We start from the raw sequence: 17,030 nt of genomic DNA, 5'->3' as shown, positions 1-17,030 counted from the left end.
GGATCCTTTTTTGCTGTAGTATCTTCAAATTCATGTGAAACTTAGTAAGACTTGCTTCAAATATCCCAAACTAAATACTATTGAGAACCATAATAGTTGTTTCTCTTGACTTTAATGACTCCCTTTTTCTAAATTTGTCTATTTCTTGCCCTTTAACAACATTGTGAAATTATTTCACAAAGACTTTTCCACATACCCACCATTAAGCTTTTAACATTTCCCTAGCCTCCTTTTCCTTATTCTCCAAGATTCAAAGAAAGCCAGATGTGTGTGTTTAAAGAGAATGCGTTGGGAAGCTCCCACAGTACTTTGATTACTAAGTGTGTGAGCAAGTTACCCCCACACACACATGCACACATACAGTATTGGACACACAGTGGATTGAACGTCATCTTTCCTGGTGGTACTTGAGAGTGAGTGGTTTTTCCTTCTATGTATGATAATAGTGAAACCATATGTTTTTGTCAGAAATCTTTAAATTGGAAGTTAGCTATTAGTAATTATATTTTTTCCTTTTAAATTATGATTTGTATTTATTTGTGAAGTACAGTATTGTGACCTGATACATGTATACAGTGTGTTGTGATCTATGATCAAGTTCAGGTAATTAGCATTTCTATCTTCTCAGATACTACCAGTCTGTGTTAGGAATCTTCAAGGGCTTTCCCTGTAATTATTTTGAAATGCATAATTGTTATAGAGTTGCTCTGTTGTACTATATAACATCAAAACTGCTTCTGTTTTGGTGCCCATAGTCCACCCTCTGTCTCCCCTCCCCCTTCCAACCTCCAGTGACCTCTATTCTATATATATAGTATTTCAGTGGTGCTGCTGCTGTCTGCATTCATTGCTTATATCATTAGCTCAGAAAATAGGCCATGAATAACAGCATCTGTGTTGCTCTTTTATCTTTATACAGATAATAAAGAACAAGTAGCTGACCAGCCTTTGGGTAAGTTGAGTTTAAAGTATGTGATCATATGTAATTACAGTGTTTAACTCCACTTTTTGATGACTTCGAAGGAATTTAAGATATGTAACTTGGGGTTGGAAAGATGGAATACTGACCACTGTTACAGAGGATCCAGGTTTGATTCCCAACACTCATATGGCAGCTAACAACCATTTATAACTCCAGTTCTAGGAGCTCCAACATCCTCTTCTGACTTCTACGTGCATTATATAACACTACTGTACTTACCTACATACAGACAAAACACTCATACACATAAAATAAAATAAATAAATAAATGAATAATTTTTTACAAGAATAAATTGGAGCTAGAGAGGTAACTCAGTGATTAAGAGCACTTTCTGCTCTGTCAGAGAACCCAAGCTTAGTTCCCAGCATCCATGTCAGGAGTTTCACAACCACCTCCAGCTCCACAGGATCCAGTGCCCTTTTCCATGGACACGTACACATGGCATATACACACTCAGATTCAATACATACACATAAATAAAACTTACTTTTAAATCTTTAAATATATATATTTAACTTGTTTTTATAAGCATTTAAAGAATTTAGGGCCACATTTTTATTTTTGTTATTTATAAAAGAAATTATAGAAGACCTAAAAAAGATTACAAATTTTGTTTCTGGCTTCAAGCTAATTTCTTTTTTCATATACTTAGTTTTTTTAGGTTTAATTATTTTTGTTTTATGTGTATTAATGTTTTACCTGCATATATATATGTGCACCACTTGTGTGCCTGGTATCCAGGAAGACCACAAGAGGGCATCAGAATCTTTGGAACTACAGTTGCACACAGTTGTGAGCCCCCATGTGCATGCTGGAGAACTGAACCCAGGTTCTACAAGAGCAGCAAGTGCTCTTAACTGCTGAGCCATCTCTCTCTAATCCCTCAGGTCAATATCTATGGAGTGATTTCTGTTTCTGGCAACATGTAAACCAAAAGAAATATGCATGTTATATAGAGGAAGAAGTGATTATTACTATCTTTTGGTGGGGGAAAGAGTAGGAAAGCACTATATAGGTTGCAGTAAGCTTTGAAGTTTGCTTTCCCATCTTCTGCAGTGGGATGAGAAGGATGTAAGAGAAGGTATAAATGCATAGTGGCATTTAAAGAATGCCTTGGAAAAGAAAATATAAAGAAGAAAATCAGAGAAGATCCAGGATATTCATACATGAAAGTTTAGCAGACGAACATTTTATAGAGGGTAGAAATTACCCACATCTTAATTCTGGAAGAAGTCAGGTAGTAATGTCTAATTGGCTCTTAACCCCTGAGCCATCTCTCCAGCCCCCCCCCCCTTTTTTTTTGAGACAGTGTTTCATGTAGCCCAGGCTGGCACTGAACTCACTATTTAGTAAAGGATGGCTGAATTCTTGGATCCTCCTGCATCTAATTCCCAAGTGCTGGGATTAAAGTTTCAGTGCCCAACCTAAAGCCTCTTTCAGTTATTTATTTTTCAAATTAGAAGAAAGAGGAGATTAATGAAGATGTAGAAAGATTTGTCGGGAAGTTGTTTATTTGTTTCAATTAATCACTACCTATTCTGGGTAATTCTGCTTTAATGGATTGAGGAAGAATAGGACTGACCATAGAGCTTAAATAGAAACCAAGATTCTGTGACTAAAAAATGAAAGCTGCCACCTAGAAATGGAAGAGTCAAACTGAGACTTAAAGATTAAGAATATATGGTTCAGATAAGTCATGTGGTTTTCTGTAGCAGAATTCAGCTTTAAAATGAAGATAAGCTGAAAAACTGACCTGTTCATTTTCTATGTGCCAGGCACTGTAGTAGTCAAGTTTTATAGAGAACATCCAAAGGAAACAAGAAGTTGGGATTTGAAGGAAGTAACCAAGGGATAAAGACCACGTAGGGAAGGAAAGAATACCTTGAAAAAGTTAATAAGCAGGGAAAAAGAAATAGTCAGGACACTGAAATTACTGAGTTGAAGGAAAAACTGCAGTAGGAACAAAATAAAGACAAGGATATTGTTACGGTTCCAGAAAACTGTTGACCTGGTACTTCAGTGAGGACTGATGAGAAACTCCCCCCTCTGTCCCACCTCTCTTCCTGTCTGAGCAGCTCAGAACTTCTTAAGACTCAACCAGAACTGGTAGTGTCACAGTATATTATGTTGCTTAGAGAAAGTCAGGGTAACCTAGATTCAGAGGTGAAGCTTGACTACACTACACAAGGGCAAAGATACCATGATTCTTCATGGGCCCTCTTATTACAGCTGCTAGACAAGAACGTAAATAGCCTTGTATGCCAAACTGAGGGATTGTGGCACTATAGAGAGTCAATAAAAGATTTAATGCATCAGAATAAAACAGAGTCAGATTCAATTCAACTAAATCAGATTTGATGTTAATGGTCAGATTTTTTAAATGGGTATGATTGTTTTGTGTGTGTGTGTGTGTGTGTGTGTGTGTGTGTGTGTGTGTACATACCTGGCGCCCTTGGAGGACAGAAGACAGCATTCAGATCCCCTAGAACTAGAGTTACAGACGGTTGTGAGCCACCATGTGGGTGCTGTGGTTTGTGCTCTTAAACACAGAACCATCTCTCCAGCCCCCTAATACTCAGTTTTTTATGAATATCCAAAGACTTAGCAAATACTAATGCACTTACAATGTACCAGGCCTTTTCTGGGATTTGGGAATATGAACTCATTTTGGGTAAGTAACATAATAGAATTATTAGACATGGAATTAATGATATAGCACTGTACCAGATTTTGAAGAATATACATTAAGCTCTGAAGACCTGTATACTCCTCTAGTTAAATATCTTTCTGAAGTGATTTCCTTGTTCTTTTGCATAATCCATCCACTTTTTTGTTTCTTTGTTTTCTTTTTCCTGGTGCTCTGGATGGAACCCAAAGCCTTAACACCTGCTAAGCACACACTCTGCCACTGAGCTACACCCTAGCCACATTTCCTTTTTCTAGTAGATGGTGTGTGTTCAAGAATTTGTGGGTGGCTCTTACAGTAAATGTTTTTATAGTGAGTTTCTTGCATTTATCTTCTGAAAACCATCTTGATTTGCTTACTTAGTTGCCATTCTGAGGTTTTCTTTATTTCTCTAATTTTCCTCAAATTCAGATTTTACTGTTCCTTCTCTGTCTCATCTCTTCAGTACATTCAGTTTCCTAGAAAGGTCGTTGTCATCTTATTCCAGCCAGTCTCTGCTTCTCTATTCTAAATCCATTCCAGTCCTGCCACACAGGTCTGCTTCATAAGTAGATGAGTAGAGGTAAGATTTAACTCCTCACCATTTTTCTTACCATTAAATTCAAGAAAGTGCTCTAAGCTAGTTATTAAAAATTATTTTGGGGAAAAATTTTACAAGAGTTTTGGGTAATTATTGATACATACATTTTCCAATAGTTCTCCTATTCTTTTTTAAAAAATATTACTTTTATTTTATGTGTTTGAGTGTATTGCCTGCATGTATGTGAGTGCACCCATGTCATGCAAAGCCACAGAGGTCAGAAGAGAGTTTTGGATTCCCCTGGAACTGGAGTTAAAGACAGTTCTTAGCCACAATGTAGGTGCTGGGAATCGAACCTATGTCCTCTGCAAGAGCAGTCAGTGCTCTTAACTGCTGAGCCATCTCTCTAGCCCCAGTTCTCCTATTCTTGAACTCTTGTATTCTGTAAACCATTATTTCCCAAATGCAGTTCAGTAGCACTGAAGTATATCTTGAGAAGTGCATTATTAGACCATATCAGGCAGTTTCTCAATATTGCCTCAGTGCATTTGAGAAATTCACTAAAAACTAATATATATGAGGCTGCTGCTGGCATACCACCGCATACTGTTAAGCAGCACTCTACAGCAATGATGAAACTTATGATTTTTAAAATAAAATAACAATGAAAAATATAGTATATATAGTAAATATGTAAGTCAGTAACATAGTAGTTTTATCATCATTATCAAGATAGTGTGCTTTATGTAATTTTATACAACTGGCATTTCAGAGGTCTCGTTATATAACTATTTGACCCCATCCTAGGCCATCAAGAAAGATACAGTGTTGAAATCTTTGCCCAACCATTGTAACTGTTCAAAACACATCATACCCATAATTAAGTTAGCTGCTTACTTTTCAAGGCAAAGGTACAGATCTTACACACACACACACACACACACACACACACACACACCTGTTTCTGTCACAGCTCACTATCTTTGAGCAAAGCCAGAACACTTAAGTTCAGAAGAATCCCTCAAGTAGCCTCATCTCAGGCAAACAGGAAGCATGTTTTTAAAAAGCTAGGAGAGGGCTGGCAACATGGCTTAGCCAGTAAAAGCACTTGTTGCACAAGCCTGAAGACTTGACTTTAATCCCTGGTACCCACAATGGAAAGGGAGAATCCACTCCTGAAACACACACTAATAATAATAATAATAATAAATAAAATATAAAATCTTAATGGAAAGCTAGGAGGAGACAGTCCCTCCACGTGGCTGCTGTATGAACAAATACAGTCCTTGTGGAGTTCCTGCTTTTCTCTTTGGTCTTTCCCACACTGGCCCTGTGGTGTCTTTCTATCTCTTCAGGTTTTTCTTTTATTTTAGTTCCTCTATTCTTAGCAAAACAGAACCTAATATGATGGAAACACAATTCTAAACATTCCTTATTTAAATTTTTTCTTTAAAAAACTAGTTGGATATTAAATTCTTTACTTTGGTTATATATATTAAGGCATTCTTTAATATATACTTCATATATAACTAATAAATATCCTTTTTCTGATTCTCAAAGTATCCATAAGTTTAGGGGGTTTTTTTTTGTCTGGTGTTTCAGCCTATTGTGTTCTTAATCTCCTACATAAAGTAATAGTTTTAAAATAGTTTTAAAGTAAAGTTTAATAGTGTTAAAATATTACTTGAAATAAAATATTATGGTCTTAAAGCACAATTTTTCATTTTGATTATATCATTTCCATAGTGTCAATCTTTATACCTTCTTTTAATTCCCACCTCCCTTTTTCTTACAGCAAAGGACAAAGTTGCTCTTTTGATAGGAAATATGAATTACTGGGAGCATCCCAAGCTTAAAGCTCCTTTGGTGGATGTGTATGAACTGACCAACTTACTAAGACAGCTAGATTTCAAAGTTGTTTCATTGTTGGATCTTACTGAATATGAGATGTGTAATGCTGTGGATGAGTTTTTACTACTTTTAGACAAAGGAGTATATGGTAAGATATTCCTGATTTTTATAATTATGTGTCATTCTTTTTATTCATGTTAAGAGTCAGGAATCAGATAAAGGTATGTAAATAGACTTGAAATATTTTATTATTCTTATTTAAAAAACAAAAAAAATTACCTTATTCTTTGTCAATGGCTACTTAGCTTAATATCTTTACTTTTGAGTTTCTCATTTTACTTGTTTTGTCAAAATGATACTGTTCTTATTAGAATTCTTATCTGTCTTTTATGATTTTACTTTTTATCAACTACATAAAATACCATACAGTATTTAGTCATTTGGTAAATTTAGTAATTTGGCTATATAGATGATCAGTAGTAAAATATGCATTCATATATGCCAAATACTCTGTGAATTTTTTTTAAATATAAAAGATTTTAGCAGAATGTATATTGTGTTTGCTTATTTTTCCTAATTATTGTGTGGTTTAGCAGGATCTAGAATTTAATAAGGAAATGTGGGTGAATGAGTCATGTACAAGCATCGTAGTCTCCTCACAGCCACCCCAGCCCCCTGCCCTATTCTGACTATTGAACTCAGAGACTTTAGAGCCTTTTACATGCTAGGCAGGCACTCCATCACTGAGCTACACACATTGCCTTATCAGTCTACAAATTAAAATTCTATGCAGATACAATTCAAGATGTAGCCATAAATTTTAAATGTTTTCACTATTCTTTGACTTAAACATACTATGAATACTGTATATCTTATAAAGAATTTTATGAGCCAGAATATGCTTGTGGTGATAAGAAACTTTCTTGCTAATTTTTTTTCCTTTTTTAAAATTGATTTATGTGTGTAAATGTTTTGCCTCCATGTATGCAAGTAGCACCATGTGCATGCAATGCCCACAGAGACCAGAAGAGGGGTCACATCCCCTGAAACTGGAGTTAGGGACAGTTGTGTGCCATTGTGGGTACTAGGGACTAAACCCAGGTCCTCTGCAAGAGCAGGCACTGCTGAGCCATCTCTCCAGCCCGTATTTATTTCTTATAATATGTATAACCTCAAGTTTGGGAAGGCTAGCTGTAGAACTCATTTCAGCTGTCTTTCCAGGGAATGTGTTTACCATGACTTTGTTAATATTTGGATGCCAGGAAAGTGGCATCTCCTGTCCTGGCATTCGGCCTGCATATAATGAACAAGAAGTATCAATTTGACTTTTATTATGTTTCAAATTATTTTGCTTCAGTAACTTGTGAATTTAACTTTTTTGTTTACAGGTAAATTGATATGATGAGTTAAACTTAATAGAATTTTTAATAGTTCTTGAAGTAGAATTTTTAAAAAGATTTTACTTATTTTTTATTTGTATAAAGGTGTTACCTGCATGTAGATAGGTGCACCCGTGTCATGCAGTGCCCACGGAGGTCAGAAGAAGTGTTGGATCCCCTGGAACTGGAGTTAGGGATGGTTATTAGCTACCATGTGGGTGCAGGGAATGGAACCCAGCTCCTCTGCAAGAGCTGACCCCCTTAACCACTGAGCCGTTTCTCCAGCCCCATAAAGGAGAAGTTTTAAAGGAACAAAAAGCTCCTTTTTCAAGATTTAATACACTATTGTCTAAGAAATACTGAGAACTTAACATTTAATTTAAATGAATTTACAAATAAATCAGGAACGTAGCCACCTCATTTACCATTTCCACCATGATGCTGATGTTAAAATCAACCTTTTCTTATAAACATTATGATGATGAGTAAAGGGTGCATCCATTCATTTTTCTTAGAAAATAGGAAGGGACTGGACAAGTGGCTTGGCCATTAAGAGCACATACTACTCTTCTAGAGAACCCAAGTCCAGCCCCCACCCCCCCAGTAGGTGCAACACAACTGCCTGTAACTGCAGCTGCAGAGGGATCTGATGCCTCTGGTCTCTGGGGGGGATGACACCACCACTCACATGTACATACCAGCACATAGATATACACACGTACACATAATTAAAAATAATAAAAATAACTCTGTTTTAAAAATAAGAAAGAAGGGCTGGAGAGATAGCTTAGTGGTTAAGAGCACTGGCTGCTCTTGCAGAGGACCCAGGTTCAAGTCCTACATGGCAGCTAACAACTGTCTGTAATTCCAGTTCCAGGGAATCTGATTCCTCCTTCTGACCGCCTCAGGCATTGCATGTCACAGGTGCACTTACATACATGCAGGCAATACACTCATACAAATAAAATAAAAATAATAAATAAAAAATGTTTAAAAGATAGGAAAGAATATGCCATAAAAAATACTGCCTTTTGGCAGCTGGCTTATATATTAATTCTAGAAACAAGTGGATTAGTTGAGTATATTATATAATTTATATTTTTAAGGTATATATGTAACTTACACAGGGAACTATTTCTAAACTCACACTAGAAACAATAAAGTGTAAGGAAAAGAATAATGATAGGTGTTGATTTAGGTCACATTTAGGATTCTGGGTTGATAAAGTAAAGAATGAGTGAATTGGGACTGAAGAGATGGCTCAGTGGTTAAGCACACTGGCTGCTTTTGTAGCAGACCTGAGTTTGGTTCCTAGCACCCACATGATGGCTTACAACTGTCAGTAACTCCAGTTCCAAGGGATCCAACGCTCTCTTCTGGCATCCCTGGGCATTGCATGCAAAAGTGCACTTAACATACATTCAGGCAAAACACTCAGAATACATAAAATAAAAATAAATAATTTTTAAAGAATGATGGAATTATATAAATAGCTATATACTTATTTTCATTTTTTAATTGCAGTTGTCATCTTGGCTTTTAAGCCTTTTTAATTACCCCTGTTACTAAGCAAAGACTCAGAAATATAAAAGATAGGGATTGAGGAGACAAATTTTCAGTTTTGCCTGACACTTTATTCCACTGTTAAAACATGTTTGGGGTAGAGAATAAAGAGTGATAAATAGTAGAGAAAAGTGGCAGCTGAAGAAAGCTAGAAAAGTTTAAAATCCTGATTCATGTCTTAACAGGGTGGCCGCAATGTAATTTGAAGTATTGTGACTATCCAAAACATCAGACACAGCTACATTAAATGTAAGTGTGGTAAAGGTTTGAGACTATAGAGCATGTCCTAAAGAAGCCTTTCATTTCTCCTTTGGACAGTGCCCTTACCTCTACTTGATATTCCCATATGGTAAAGGGTACTTTAGGGATAGGGAGAAGTTATAGACTGTCCTGGCAATTTCAGCATGAACAGCTGTAGATATTAATAAAAAAATATAAGTATAAAGATATAAGAAAAAGCATAGACTTAGGTTGATACTCTTAATGCCCAAGCATTTGTAAAAGAAAGATTACCATAGAATAGAAAAAATGAGTAATGCAATGTGAAAAATATGTAAACAGACAAGATCCAAAACCAAAATTTGTTTAAATGTCCTTGAGAATAAATAAAGATAAGGATTTGCAGTTCTCTTATATAGATAACTAAGATAAAGAGCAATTGGCCTTCTGTCTACCAGCAAGTATCTTTACATGTTCATCACTTCTTCAGCTTACCTGTGCTTTTGTGGAAGAGAATATTAAATGAACATGGTCAGAATGTGGCAAAAACCTCATTCACCCTTCAAACCTCAGTTATTAAGTTCAGTGTCACTCAATGGTTAGGCATTAGGCCTTAGAATAAATTCACCCATGCCCAAAGTTTTGTCTTTTGTGCTTAACTTTTACAGACTGAAAGTGATCTATAAAATAGTTAGAACTGGGGACTGGAGAGATGGCTCAGTGGTTAAGAGCACTGAATGCTCTTATAGAGAATGGTCTTATAGAGGACCCAGAGAACAGCACCCACATGGCAGCTAACATCCATCCCTAACTCCTGTTCCAGGGAATCCAACACCCTCTTTTGACCTTCGCAAGTATTACATGACATGGGTGCACTTACGTATATGCAAGCAACACACTCATACACATAAAATAAAAATAAGAAATAAAACTTTTTAGAAGTTAGAACTAAATTATCAAAATTGTTACATGAAAAGCTAATAACTCCTTCATACCTGCCATACTCAAAGTACCTAAATTATTGGAGCCATTGTTACCATTATTATTGTAGTTTTTTGAAAATTTATTAAAGGGCCTGGGGACGTTGCTCAGTGGATAAAGTGCTTGCTGTATAACTTTGAGGACTAGAGTTCACATCCTTAGCACCCACATACATGATGGGTATACATGGAAGCCTGCCTATAATCCCAAACACTTGGGAGTCAGAGGCAGGAAATCCCCAGAGTAAGTTGGCCAAATTGGTGATCTCTGGGTTCATGTGAGAGAATCTGCCTCAATATTTAAGATGGAGAGTGATCAAGGAAAATACCCAGCATCAACTTCTAGCCTCCATATGCATGCGTACCCCATCTGTACACATGTGCCCACATGCATATGAACACACATACACATACCATACACCTTTAGATTAGAAATTTGGACTAGGTGGCATTTCATTTGACTTGGTTAGAGAAACCCAACTCTCATGAGGTTTACATATTAAGAGTCTGCCTAAAAATGTTTCTTTATAATATAGTCTATAAACAGTGAAATTCAGCCAGCCATGATGGTGTATGTCTTTAATCCCAGCACTCAGGAGGAGTCAGAGGTAGGTAGATCTCTATGAATTGGAGGCCATCCTGGTCTACATAGTGAATTCCAGGCCAGTCGGGGCTACAGGGAGACCGTGTCTCAAGAAACAAACAACAATAACAAAAAAAGTGAAATTCGAGTACACTGACATTAACCATATAAGCCGGCAGTGATGATTAAGCTGGCCTGCATCCAAAGTCTAGTTCTCTCACTTTTTTTTTTGATATTTATTATTTTTATGTGTATGAGTGTATTACCTGCATGTAGGTAAGTGCACCCATGTCATGCAGTGCCCACAGAGGACAGAAGAGGCCATCAGATCCCCTGGAACTGGAGTTATGGACAGTTGTTAGCTGTCATGTGGGTGCTGGGTTCGAATCTGGGTCTTCTGCAAGAACAACCAGCACTCTTAACCACTGAGCGATCTCTCCATCCTCATGGTTCTCTCACTTTTTAAAAAACTTTTTTTGATTTATTTATTTTTGTTTTTTATGTGTATGTTTTTTGCATGTAAGTATACCCATGTATACAATGCCCACAGAGGCCAAAAGAGCATCAGATCCCCTGGAACCAGAGTTATAGATGGTTGTTAGCCATTACGTGGATGCTGAGAATCAAACCTGGGTCCTCTGCAAGAACAGCCAGTGCTAACTGCTGAGTTCTCTAACTTTTTAGACCTTTGAATTTGAGTGAGCTTCTAAACATCTCAGTATCTCAAGTTTTTGTGTATGGGAAAGGGGAGTTTTACCATTACCTACTTTGGGTTTTTTGTTGTTGTTTTATTTTGTTTTTGAGACAGGGTCTCCCTGTAGCCCCAGCTGACTTAGAACTTGCTATGTAGACCAGGCTGGCCTGATATCACAGAGATCTACTTGCCTCTGCCTCTGGAATGCTGGGACTACAGGAGTGCTGGGACTAAAGGCATGCACTCCATGCCTGAATGGTCCTTACCTACTTTGTTATGAAGATTATGCGAGTCTACGGTAGCTGGTGATTGACATTCTCATCAGAGCACTGGACACAGTAGAATGCAAGTTCACTGAAGTAGGAGAGGTTTTTTGTTTTGCTTTTATTTTGTTGCGTTTCAGACAAAGTCTCACCCTCTGTAGTGCTGAGATCACAAGCGTATGTACCATCTAAATACTTTCTCTCTAACCAAAAGTAAATAGCTGTCACAAACTTTTTTTAATTGTAGTTTGGTATGGTGGCTCATGCTTCTAATCCCAGCACTTGGGGCAGAAGTCGGAGGATCTCTGATTTCAGGCCAGACAGGACTATATAGTAAGACCCTGTCTTAAAATTTTTTTTAATTACATGTATTTATTTAGTGTGTATGTGCATGTGTATGTATGTGTGGGTGGGTATGCATTTGCCAAAGTGTGTTCCTATAGAAATCATAGTACAACTTGGAGGTATTGTTTTTTTCCTTCTACCATGTGGGTCACAGGGATCGAACTCAGGTCATCAGTCTTGGTGACAGGCACCCCTACCTACCGAGCCTTCTCACCAGCCTCAGACTAAAGTCTTGAAATTCATGTTGTCAAGAAATAAAATTCCCTAAGGATCAATTTGCAGAACTGTATTTACATTAAATTGTTTGATATTTCTGCAAGTAACTGGTCTTATTCCCTCTCCTTGGGTTGTTAAGTGAATGAGCAGTGCTGGAGATGGAATTTTTAAAATACGACTTTCATTAGTTTATTTTACATAAAACATAATCCTCCTTGATATAATCTTGTTGCAGACTTTGGTACAAAAGGCTTATACTTTGCACAAGCCATTTTGGGGCAGAGAAAACATATTTTATAGTAAGTGTCTTTAGTTTGAGCAGTTGCTGAGTATATGGCATCCATATAATGGAGCCACTTTTCTCCTATATCTGTGTGAACAGAAGCTAAGCCTTTCCTCAAAGTTGCTGCTTCTCTGTCGGCAAATCTTGATAAGAAGTAGATGGAACAGGTCCCGGGCTTTCTATTTGGCTATCTAAGTTACACCAGTTGTTAGAATGGCATCATTTCTTCTAAAAGACCCTTTACAAAGGGCTCCTGATTGTACTCCATCTTGATGCTTTTGTTAATGTTCAGTGTTTACTGAGTTCCTGTTAAATCTGTAGTCCAGATAAGGAATATGTTAATGTTCTGGGGAAGATAAACAGAGTAAAGAGCATGATCTATTAAGAAAATTACAGTCCTAGGGCTGGAGGAATGGCTCAGTGGTTAAGAGCACTGACATTCTTGTAGAGGACCTGGGCTCAGTTCCCAGCACCCACATGGCAGCTAACAGCTGTCTGTAACTCCAGTTCCAGGGGATCCAGCTCCCTTTTTGGACCTCCATGGATGACACTGGTGCACTTAACGTACATGCAGGCAAAACACTCATACACATAAGATAAATATTTAAAAAAAAAAAAAAAGTCCTTAACAGTGGGAAAAAAATGCCACCTATGGTGTCTTAAACACCTCAGCTATGTGACTTTAAGCAAGTCTATTTAATTTCCTCATCCATGAAATAGAAGGTAGAAGCCAGGCATGATGACTCACACTTGTAATCCCAGAATTTGGGAGGCTGAAGCAGAAGGATTGTCATAATTTTTTAGGCCAACCTAGGCTACATGAGTTCCAGAGAAGCCAAGGCTCTAAAATGAGATCCTGTCTCAAAAACCCAAAATAAGGGCTGGAGAGATGGCTCATCAGTTACGAGTACTGGCTGCTCTTGCAGAGGACCCAGGTTTAGTTCCCAACACCCACACTGGCAGTTAATAACCATCTATAACTCCAATGCCAGTTCTGGCCTCTGCAGGCATTGCATGTACATGGTGCACTTACATACATGCAGGCAAAACACTCATACACATAAAATAAAAAAATAAATCAGCTGGGTGTGGTGGCGCACGCCTGTAGTCCCAGCACTTGGGAGGCAGAGGGAAGTGGATCTCTGTGAGTTCGAGGCCAGCCTGGTCTACATAGTGAGTGCCAGGCCAGCTGGGACTACGGGGAAACCCTGTTTCAAAAAGACAAAAAAAAAACAAAAATAAATAAATCAAAAGTTTTTTAAAAAACAAAATAGAAGTAGATATAAATTTTGTTATATGGATTAAAATTAGATTGTGTGTATGAATATACATTGAAAAACCATGCAGATGTTATACAAATGCAAAGCAGTGTTAACATGAGCATTTTTTTATTAGAAAACCTAAGTATACCTAGAACTGTACACTGTCAGTCAAAGCCAGTATGTGATAAATGTCAAAAAGTGCTACCGGGGCTGGGCATGATGGCACATGCCTTTAATTCCAGCACTTGGGAGGTAGAGTCAGGTAGATCTCTATGAGTTTGAGACCTTCCTGGTCTATGTGGCGAGTTTTAGGCCATCCTGGTCTAGTCTACATAGTGGAAAACAAAACAAAACAAACAAACAAAAAAAAAAACAGTGCTGCTAGGGCCAGAGAGATGGCTCAGGAGTTAAGAGTACTTCCTGCTCTTCTAGAGGACCTGAGTTCAGTTCCCATCACCCAAGTTGGAGGCTTAAAACTGCCTATAACTCCAGATTCAGGAGATACAATGTTCTCTTCTGGCCTCTATGGGTACCTGCACCATGTGACATACAAATACATACACAAAACTAAGAATAAATCTTAAAAATTTGAGATATAATCCTTTTTTCTTTTTTTTAGTGCTACAGCATTCCAAGGCAAGGAAATATTACAGTGTTAGGAACCTATACACCAGTTGATAAAACTTGCCCAGGAGTCTGAATTCAAGATTCCCCTTGACATGGGTTAAAATTGGAAAAGATAGAAGAATAACTTCAGTGAAATTATGGGGCTTAACAATAAGTTTGTCTTGCTCCAGAATTAGTAAAGAGACTGTTGGGAAACAGTCATATTTTGAACACTTGCTAAGAATATAATTTGTACTCATTTAAAGTTTACAATTCAATGGATTAGGATATTTGCAACGTTGTACATAGGTCCTAGTTACCTATATCCTCATTTCCATTACCCTGTAAAGGAAAAGGAAGACCATATCCACTTACATGCTTCTTTCACCTCTGGCCATCACAACTATACATTTTATCTTAGGAATTTGAGATAGTGTCTCACTATATAGCCCTGACTGACCTGAAACTTGCTTTGTAGACCTGGCTAGCCTCTAATTCAAAGATCAGCCTGCCTCTGCCTCCCAAGTGCTGGGACTAAAAGCTTATACCACCACACCTGGCTGCATGTAGCCTTTTATATCTGGCTTCTTTCACTGAATATGTTTTCAAGTGCATCCAAGTTATAGCATATATCAGAACTTTTTAAAAAAAAGACAGTCTTGCTCTGTATCCCAGGCTGGCCTAGAAGTCACTATGTAGACCAGGCTGGCCTTGAACTCACAGAGATATGCCTATCTCTGCTCCTGAATGCTGGAATTAAAGGCCACCATGCCTGGCCCACATGTATCAGAACTTTTTATTTTAGGATTTTCTATTATGAATCATACCACATTTTACTTATCTCATCAGGTAGGTATTTGGGTTTTTTGCACTTAGAAGGTAATATGAGTAATGCATAAATATTCGTGAACACATTTTTGTGTGGGCATAAGTTTTCAGTTCTCTTTGTGTATGTACCAAGCTGTGGAACTGCTGGTAGGTCTGTGTTTAATCTTTTTTCAGGAACTGCTAGACTCTTTCCTAAGTCCTTACAGTATATTCTACCTCCACAAGGGTATGGGCAGCCCAGTTTCTCTTCATCTCTACTAGCACTTGTTACTGTCTTATTTTAGCTATCCTAGTAAGTGTGAAATGATATCTTACCAAAGTTTTGATTTGCTAGTGGTAAATGAAGTTGACCATCTTGATTGTGCTTGCTTGTTAATCTATTAAATATTTACTAAGGGTCCTGTGCTGAGAATACATGAATAAATGTAAAGACTACTTCTGCCAGGAAGGAGCTCCCAATCTCAGAAGAGAAAAATTAGTCAGGAAAGAAGTCCTAGCCACCTTTTCTACATATTATATGATAAAGTTGTATTCCATACTGTACTGTTAACTGCAGTGTCTTTTATGAGTTAGAATACATTTCAGATGGTGTTTTGGTGCTTTCTTAAAATAATTTATGTAACAGTGAAGACTTGTTGCCAAAATAATTCAAAATTCAGATCAACATTGACTGTGTCTGTAATTGTGTTTAAATATGCTTCCGTCAACCTGAAGAAACTGCTTTTTAAAGTTTGTATCTATATATGTTCAAAGTACATTTAAAGTTGGCATTTTATCTCTCTCCTTCCCTCTCTCCCTCCAGGATTATTATATTATGCAGGACATGGTTATGAAAATTTTGGGAACAGCTTTATGGTCCCTGTTGATGCTCCAAATCCATATAGGTCTGAAAATTGTCTGTGTGTACAAAATATACTGAAATTAATGCAAGAAAAGGAAACTGGACTCAATGTGTTCTTATTGGATATGTGTCGGAAAAGGTAAAATTTCTAATCTCTTTTAAGTATTAAGCAGTGTTTGAAGTTAAATATCAATGGACCTTGACCTAAGGCAATCCTAGGGCTGGAGAGATGGCTCAGCAATTAAGAACACTGGTTGTTCTTGCAGAAGACCCAGGTTCGAATCCCAGCACCCACATGGCAGCTAACAACTGTCCGTAACTCCAGTCCCAGCGGATCCGACAGCCTCTTCTGACCTCTGCGGGCATTGCACAACATGGGTGCACTTACCTACATGCAGCAATACATGCATACACATAAAATAAAAATAAATAAAATTTAAAGAAAAAAATCTTAAGGCAATCCTATAAGATGCTAAGGACCATTAGGAATTGTGTATTTCTGAAAATAGACAAGAAGAAGATATATTTTCAGTGTGGATATATAATTCTTTAAACTTTTCTTATTTGCTATAGAAAAGGGGAACAACTATCTACTTGTACCACAACAAGTGAGCTCTCCAGAAAGCATATGCATACCTCTAATAGTCACCTCAGTTATTCCTTTAGGAATTAGCAAAAGCACACCCATAGAGCTAGAGCATGTGATTACTAGTCCTTCTTGGTCTTCCAAATGTAGAAAGTATGACTGAAGCAGCTCTTGGAAGACCTGGATCCATTGTCTGCCCTTGTATTCCTGAAGAACAGAACCAATGATTAGTCCTCCCAGGCTACTGTTTTTTGCGTGCTTGGCGTTTACTAGTCAAAATCAGCACAAGAGTTCAGATGATACTTCAGTTTTAAAACTAACAAAAGAAGCCTGGCGTGGTGG

General features: G+C 37.4%; 1 protein-coding gene across 1 annotated transcript in view; it reads left to right on the top strand.

The window, feature by feature from the left end:
• Positions 1-17,030, top strand: part of Malt1 (MALT1 paracaspase) — a 70,541-nt gene that overhangs the window by 36,595 nt on the left and 16,916 nt on the right. The window contains exons 9-11 of the mRNA XM_008855361.3: positions 920-952; positions 5,985-6,188; positions 16,064-16,241. Of these exons, the coding sequence (XP_008853583.1) occupies positions 920-952; positions 5,985-6,188; positions 16,064-16,241 (415 nt within the window). The remainder of the gene's footprint in view (positions 1-919; positions 953-5,984; positions 6,189-16,063; positions 16,242-17,030) is intronic.

The sequence above is a fragment of the Nannospalax galili genome, unplaced genomic scaffold (genome assembly GCF_000622305.1).
Source record: "Nannospalax galili isolate Female #2095 unplaced genomic scaffold, S.galili_v1.0 scaffold567, whole genome shotgun sequence".
Classification (NCBI taxonomy): domain Eukaryota; kingdom Metazoa; phylum Chordata; class Mammalia; order Rodentia; family Spalacidae; genus Nannospalax; species Nannospalax galili.
The sequence above is the reverse complement of the archived record's forward strand: the minus strand, read 5'-3'. Positions and strand labels throughout refer to the sequence as shown.